At 45.6% G+C, this 8,454-nt stretch overlaps 1 protein-coding gene across 2 annotated transcripts in view; it reads right to left on the reverse strand.

Annotated features, from left to right (window-relative positions):
* Grem1 (gremlin 1, DAN family BMP antagonist) overlaps positions 1-6,271 on the reverse strand; it is a 10,123-nt gene extending 3,852 nt beyond the window's left edge. Inside the window, exon 1 of one of the 2 annotated variants that reach the window (XM_021194374.2) lies at positions 6,080-6,271. In XM_021194374.2, the coding sequence (XP_021050033.1) occupies positions 6,080-6,246 (167 nt within the window). In that variant the 5' untranslated portion in view covers positions 6,247-6,271. Of the gene's footprint in view, positions 1-2,418; positions 2,429-6,079 lie in introns of those variants that run through there. The other variant, XM_029536620.1, reaches the window with a different exon arrangement.
* Positions 6,272-8,454: the final 2,183 nt, after the last annotated feature.

Here is an 8,454-nt window from a genome sequence, read left to right on the forward strand (position 1 = left end):
AATAAAAAAAAAAAAGAAAGAAAATGGGCCAGTTATAAAATTGTACAGATTTTCTCCAGAGGCCAAGGTAACTTAAGCCACGTCTGTTCTGGCTCTAAGGAACTATAATGCAAATCAAACACAGTTTCACAAGTTTCTGGTGACTCCCAATTGAGGGCCAGTGTCTAAAATAAAAGGCCAAGAGCTAAAATAAAATCCATTCACTGCTATTTCAAAGGAATATTGCATAGATGGCCCTAGATCTAGGTTGACAATCTCTCCCTACATCTACTAAAAAATACCCTCCAAGCTAATTCACTCCTTTTGTGTCCAGAGCCTCAGTGTTCACAACCACAGAGGCCAACCTGAGACTGACTGTGGATGTATGCTGACCGCACGCGACGGTATTTGTTCATAAGGCCATACTGTTCTACAGATATCCATTCACAAAATAACGGCTTTGTTTTGTCTTATAAAACATCACTTATGAAAATGGTACAGATTTTCATTATTTTTCCAGACCAACTAGGGACTCCTCATTTTTTGAACATTTCTGGCTTATTTACATCTGTTAATGAATCTTGTTATATCTACCTTGAGAATGGATGAAGGCTAGTTCATCATCTGACACTTTGTTCCTGACTCAGAGGAGTTGTTCCTGAGCATTTGTTAGTGATTGTTATTATACCACAGAAGTTTGATACAGTTTCTGTTCTTCGCATCTTAAAGTACCATCCCTATTGTCAAGGCACCAGCTATATGAGATGCTTTTATCTCCCAACCCTTGGGAGTGTAGATTCCTCCCAGCCTAGACAACGTTCTAACACTTGTCTTTCTTTTTCTAGGAAATCTCCATTTGCTCTCAAGTTTTGTTACTGATGTTTGGATGTTCGCTTTTTGTTTTGGTTTTTTTTTTTTTTTCTGGTTCTATGAAGGGTAATATGAGTTTTATTTTAACCCAATGATAAAGCAATAAATTCATAATTAGTCGACTATGGTTTTGAGGTTTAATTTGGGAATTTTTTTCTGTTCCTATGCAAGAGTGAGTACCTCATAAGTCATAACAGTCTACATTACACTGTCTGACTTTTCACTAAAGAAAAGTAAAAATAAATAAATAAAAATAAATAAAATATTAAAAAATTACTAGGTGTAAAAAGTATGGTTTTTTTTTTTTCATTTAAAATGCTTAATCTTTGCTGGCTTATTGTGAGGTTTTCAAGTTCTTAAACTTTAGTGTTATAAAGAAAAGCCCTCCAAGAACATCAATGAACAGAAATCAGCAGGGTTATCTAGCCTTCACAGGACCAGGGGCCTCTCCTCCCACTGATGCCCAACGAGACCATCCTCTGTTACATATTCGTCTGGAGCCATGGGTCCTTCCATGTATACTCCTTGGTTGGTGGTTTAGTCTCTGGGAGTTCTGGAGTAGGGGGTCGGATCTGGCTGGTTGATATTATCGTTCTTTCTATGGGGTTGCAAACCCCTTCAGCTCCTTCAGTCCTTTTTCTAACTCCGCCACTGGGGACTCCTCCGGTGCAGGGGAATTTGAGGGTGGGGAGCTGGGAGTGGGTGGGTGGGGGAACACCCTCAAAGAAGCCAGGGGAGAGGGGGCTTTGGGGGGTAACCGGGAAAGGGGACAACATTTGAAATATAAATAAAGAAAATATCCAATTAAAAAAAAAAGAAAAGAAAAGAAAAAGAAATCAGCAGGGCAGTTTCCTGGCTTGAATAGAAAGACCAGTGTGCTTCTGATGGTCTCCCTGAAGAAGAGTGAGGTAAACAGCAGTGGAAGGCTGAAGCCAGGCTCTACCAATCACTGTGTCCATTCACCCAAGGCCTCTACCAACTAGTGTTGATTATTCAATCAAGAAACTGGAGCATTTTCTTTTTGAAATTGCAAGTCTGTTTTCACCAAATGCTTAGCCCTTTCTGTGTATCCCTGGTATGGGCCAAATAAAGAAGATAATATTTCCCTGAGGACAATTCTTTCCACATCAACCCCCTAGCAGTGTGCTACATGGCCCAAAATCAATCCAAATACTGGTCAAGATTAGGTTCTCATGAGCTCCCACTGGTGTCCAGTCGTTGCATTCAGATGCATCCCAATCTCAGAGTGTATCATGACAAGTAGTAAGCATGTCCCTTGGTTCTCCTATACAGATACTATCGCTCGCTCTTCATCCCAAACCCTGCCTTAACATCCCATTAGTGCATTTCTGCTGCTGGGCGATGTGCTGATATTTGGAGGTAAGCTCGCCTCTGCCAACAAGCTTTTACTTCACCCTCGTCTCCTTTTCATTTTGCCACTTCACCCCTCCAATCACTTATCTCAAAGGACAGATCCTCAAAACAGGTCTTCACTGCCTCCCATTTGTCCCCAGTTCTCTTGGTGTTCAAGAACAAACACTTCCAAGCAAGGAAAGGTGTGGTAATTACTTCTGTCCTGGTAACTTGTCAAAAAAAGAAAAAAAAAAATCACAAAAGCATCAAGAATAGTCTTCAGAGTCTGGAGATTCAGAAACCCAAAAAGTACTCCTTGTTTCCAATATTATTGATGTATTTAGGGAATCTAGAGCCAGCTCCTTTCCACACACTTCTCATTAGCCAAGCAACCTGCTTGGTCGGTGGCTTAAACGGAGTTTTGTGTAAGAATTACAGTGAACTCCAGATGCCTGTCTCTGAACGGGTCCACTGTTCCTGCAGGACGACCTTTAGAAAGATAGGCAACAAGAATGACATGAGCTCATTCTCCTGGCAGAAAACACAATGGAATTTGCTGCAGATGCTTTATAGACAGGCTGGATTTTTAAAGAATTCACTTCTTTTCCCCTTAAACCTTAATCTTTAAAGAGAGTGAAAGTTAATTTTAGTTAGATTTTTAACTTTAAATTTTAGAGCCAGCCTATAGAAATTAACTAGGGAAATCCTTAATAATAATAAAGGTTGGTTGATTTCTCAGACAAATTATACCAAGGAGATAAAGAAAAATTAGTGATTGGCATGTGTCATAAATTTTATGCCCTGCACATTTGTTGCAAGTCTCTTAAGAATAATCTGCCCATTAGGGCTAAGTCAGGCTGGAATCCAACACCACACAAGGTGAGGAGGAGACACCTGGTGGTTAAATATCTTTGTAGTTCCCTGGAAGATTTATTTTTTAGTGCAGTTAATAATTGTATACAATTATTTGAATCAGCAGGAAGTGAATTAGAAAGTATAAATATCAAATGCTCACCAAGCAGCAGTACTGAGTGACAGCCAAGTCATACGCTGCATTTTGTAACGGTTACAAATAAATGGGATTTGGGATTAAATTCAGAATCACCCTCTGGTCTCTCATGCCCAACACAGCCATTAGCAATAAAAGGTACCTCTTATTTTTTAGTTTTTACTACATCAGACATTATGCTAAACACTGTCCAAGTTTTGTCATGATAAATTATGAGGTATATAATAATGTCTTCCTGTTACTAATCAGGAATCCATCCAAGGTCACATAGTTTATAAAGTGGATAGCCAGGGTTTGAGCCCAGTTTCATCTAATTCTAACATGTCCTTAGTCACTATGCCAATGACATTCAGCACAGCATATTTAACAAGGAACATGTGGCTTTGCTTTTTTAATGCAGTAAATTTTGAAAAATATTGTAAATCTAATAATTATCTATTTTGTATCTTCATGTTTGCAAGCAGAGGAAAAGACTTCTCCTCTCATGGGAATTCTTGTTGTATTTTGCATCTCTAAGAACATATGTTAAAACTAAAGAAAATTCTTTGCAGATGTAAGACATGGGCTGGTAGCACTTGCCTGGTCAGTGCCTTTCAGTTAAATGTGCAGGCACTGCTCCAAACTGCCTTCCCCTTCTCCTCCTTACATAAAAGGCTGGAGCTCTCCTATATGTCTTTGGCTTTGCATTCTCAAACACGCCCCAAAGCTTTGCTGCCACAAGCATTTCTTGGGGAGAAGTCTGGGGTCACATGGGGGTTCTTTGTATTCTGTCACTCTGTAGACTGGACCATTGAGACTGAGGTCACCAACAGCATCAATTTAAAAGGACAAGAGGTGGACATTGAGGGATGTAAGGACTTAGCGTGTTTCTGTTCTTCTCTCCCTAAGTGCTGGTGTGAAAACCACATTAGCCAATTTGGATTTCCTACAGATTGTGGGTTAACAAAACATTTTACTCAGAGTGAACTTTGAAGAACATAGGAAGGCTGTGAAGTTACAAAGTTTACAAAAGACACTAATTCCTACAATGACCTTGGGGTTAAGCACACACACACACACACACACACACACACTGAGAAGCCTTAAATAATTAGTAACTTCTTATAAATCCGACGGTGCAATGTGTCCGGTAAGAGTAATGAAAACACCTATATCTGTGGACTTGGTTGTGGTGGTAGTGAAGGAGGATCTTGTTTTCTTAAGATCTTTTTCCTTCTTTGCTTTGAAAAGTCTGTACTCCCAAGTGCCCTGTGCTGCCTGCCTGCCTTGTCCCAAAAAGAAAAAGGGGAGGGGGTGAGGAGAGGGCAGCCCTGGGGTGAAAGAAGACCCCTCACCCTGGGATGGGGTTATCTTAACCTCTTCTATGCTATTTATTTAACTTGTAAGAGCAGTCAGAAGGAAACCACTACTCTGGAGTTCCTGGGACAACTTAAAGCCCTGGTGACCCATTGAACACAGTAGATTGTTTTAATCAGTTCGTATCCTGGCACCATCTCAGGGGAACATAAACAGACGTGCGCACCACTTGGGTTTGCTCTTTCCACCAAGAGATCCAATTACCTACTGATGGTCGTCATTCTGCCCTCCAACAGTTAAGAGGAAATTTTAACCCCTCACTTCTAGGCTATATTTCTCCATCAAAGAGTAGGGATTTGGATTCTACTAGGGAGGGGAAAGGCTGCTGAGTTAGACCAGCGAGCCCCCTAAGGCTTTCGCGAAGGTCCTTGGACTAAAGGCTGGTCATCTCGCATCCTCGCCAGCCAGTCTCACTAGTGTATGGTTGCCAGAGCCGGACATAGGCACACACTAAGCTGAAGCACGCCAGAGAGGGAACAGCCAGTCCAGGGCTGTAGAGAAGTTGTTCTTCCCAAACTAGAGTTCTGGAAATAAGTAGGAGCAGGGAGATGACAGTCACTCTAGACTTCTTCCAGGAGCTAGAGAGGGTTCACCAGAATTGGCTGGCTAGGCAGCGAGCAAGGACCAAGAGGCAAAGCGCGCAGTAGAGCGCAATCGCTAGCGAGGCGCAGCGAGGCGTTACCGAGGCCTGTGGGGTACAGATCGGCCAGCATCTACGGAAGTGGGAACCAGCCAGTGGTGGCTGCCCGGCGCCTGCAGGTCTGCTGTATGGAGGATGAGAGCGTGGAACCCCCAAGAGGCTCAAAAAAGACAGCCACGCGCCGGCCGGAGCACAGCCAGCACAAGAGTGTGTGGCGCGTGCACTCAAGCTTCGAGGTACCGGACCCCAGACTTGTTGTTAAGCCGCGCGGAATCTGTCTTAGCAGCCTCAGTCGCATACCCGCAAACACACACGCCACCAATTCCCAAGTCCTCAGCAGTTACCACTCACAGCCCTGGGACCGCCACTCCTACAGACGCCCCAGTCCCAGCCCCGTACCCAACCCTCGAGGCTGTCTCTGCTTGCAACTTGCTGCGAGGTCGGCTTCAGCTCACAGAGTCGCGGCTCCCGGGCTCCGACTCCGCAACAGTGCGTTGTCCGGGCAGGCGACTCCCGCGGGCTCTGTGATTCAAGCACCAGGACGGTGTTTGCAGGACTCCAGCACATGGAAACGGGATGCACTTTTTTGACAACTTCTCTCTACCTTCCTCTCCTCCCCCGTGGACCCAGTGCCCCGCAGTCACCACATCTACCTCTGCGACAGGAAGGAGCCAGGTTCGGTTCTTTAATGCGCCCTCAAGAGAACCCCAGGTCTTTGGTGCACCAAGGGGCTGAATCACAACTGAGAAGGATTCGAGATGGTATGAACCTTGGGGACTCCTTGGCTAGCCTGGGTTCATACCAACACACACACACACGCGAGCGCGCGCGCACACACACAGACACACACACCAGAGTGCCACCGCGCTCACCTGTCACTTCCGTGGGTCCTCGGGTCCTTCGCTGTGGACGCGTGGCGCTGCGTGCGACCGCGGCCGGAGCCACTCGGGCTCGACGCGGGAGGAAGACGAAGGAGAGCGCCGCTACCGCGGTGCTCTGGGTCTCCAGGTCTGCGAAGGGCGCACCGAGTGTCGGGCATCTCCGGGTCTCTGGTTTAAATGCCGCCAGCCAAGCGCCGGGGACCGCGTCTCTCCATTGGTCAGGCGCCGTCGCCGCCGCGGGACCCGCTATCCGCCCCCTTTCCCGGTAGTGCCCCCGCCCACTGCACCCCTCCTGCTTCCCTGCGGGGTTCCCTCTCCGCCCGCCTCGCCACTTTGTCTACTCCCCCCCTGCCCCTGCCCGCCTGGGTGGGAGAGGTCACCCCAGGGAACCGCGCCTGGAATGCACAGCAAATCACATTTTCCGCTCCCGTTGGAGAGGGGAGCAAGGGAGGAAATCCCCCCCACCCCGGCTCCTAGCCCCTCGTCCCTTTCCAGCCCCAGGTCTGGGCTTCTCTAGCAGGCTGAACTTCTCCTGCGTGGGGCTCCACGCTCAGGAGTCCCGGCTGCGCTGAGCAGAGCAACGGAGCGGGTCGTGACAAACTAGGTGTTTCCTCACCATTGTGCTGAATGACACTGTTGGACAGTCTGGTCAGGCAAAGCAGGAGCCTTAACGGATCCGTCCAAGGCCCCCAACTTAGAGTGTCAACCCTTGAGCTGGTGTTAACCCAGGCGGGCTCGCCAATAGCCTGCGAAAGGATACCCTCCTCTTCTGGCCCTCCACTGACTCCTTCAGTTCAGATGCCCATCTACCTCCGCTGAGTGTGTGGCAGAAGAATGAACTAAAAGGACCCCAGCACTCAGTTTTTTTTATCAAGTGTTAGGGGAGGAAGTAAGAAATATACTGAACACTTAACAGGTACTGTTAGGAATACAAGCAACTGAAGCAAGAAGGAAACCTCTGTTAATATCTCAAAAATTAGGACGTACTGAATGTTTGTGCAAATGGCAAGCTGTATACTTATACTCCTTACTCACTTCACACACACGCACACACACACTGTTCCACAGTTAATAGTTGTCTACAGAGTAGAACCATCAGATAGGCTTCAAGATCTATCCTGGTCAAGTGGACTTAAGCAGAGTCTCGAAATCCATAGTGTTCTAATGCAATGAATGCAGAGTTCATTGGAGCCCACCATGCGGGTGCTCAGAGCCAGTGTGAGAACAATTTCCCCCAGAGAAAAGGGAGTTTATTTTATAAACTCCTTATCTCCCTCTTATCTAAAGTCAAAGCTTTAATTGCATGCCCCTTCCCGACTCATATGAACTATTCCGAATAACAAATGCAAAGAGGGGAAATTACCCTCCTTAAACAAAGTGTTAGTTTCTGGAACACCGATGCTAGCCTAGCGTTTTTTCCACAGTCGACTTCATCTCCTAGTCATTACATCATTTTTCTTCATCATCATCTATCACTTCCTGTCACCCAAGTATTTTCTAGAATGTAAACTTCATGAGAGCAGGGCCTTTTCTATTTTGGTTGCTTTGATTACATGACACAAAATATGATGTCTAACATAACTGGGCTTTGATAAATTCCTATGGGCTGAGAAAGTTAGGCATATTTGCACTAAGTAGGACTGTCAGCTGGGCCAAGTGCTGAGAATATAACCACTGTGGACACAGCAGCAGAGGCCGTAGCCTCTTCAGTTTGGTGTCTAGAATGTTTGTAAATATTTATGTAGATGGGCACGTTTTTTTGTCTTTGTATCTGCATTTCCACAGGTGACAACCACTGGTTGTCAACCATTGTGTAATCTAACTGAGGAAAGATTCTTTAGAACCCTTTAAGCCCAATCGCACAATCAAAACTTGCTTTTAATAAGGGGGAAATAAGGATCGCTCAACTAGTTACTCAAATTAAACTTTAATGGTATTGAGTTAGTGGGAATTTAGACAGGGTCTCAGAATGTAGTCTGGGGCTAGCCTTGGCCCTACAACAGAGTCTGTTTATTTCCTAGGTGATAGGGTTACAGGTCTGAGCCATCAGGTCCAGGCCCAAGGGAAACTCGAATCTGAGGTGCCTAAGCAAGGGTAACTAAATCACAGATTCTCTCTCCTGAAGCCACTTTCAGATTACTCTGAGGTAATGTGAGAGGAGTTCGTCCTGATTGGCTACTGGTGTGTAACGTTTTCTTCTGCTGCTTCACCCATTTAGTCATAGAATGTCTACCCCAAGAATGCTGACAGGAACTCCTCTCCATGTTTGGGAAGAGCCTGAAAGACATTTATAGGAAAGTTTTGCTTAGAGCTCTCTCTCTCTCTCTCTCTCTCTCTCTCTCTCTCTCTCTCTCTCTCTCTCTCTC

Source organism: Mus pahari, chromosome 3 (genome assembly GCF_900095145.1).
Source record: "Mus pahari chromosome 3, PAHARI_EIJ_v1.1, whole genome shotgun sequence".
Lineage (NCBI taxonomy): Eukaryota > Metazoa > Chordata > Mammalia > Rodentia > Muridae > Mus > Mus pahari.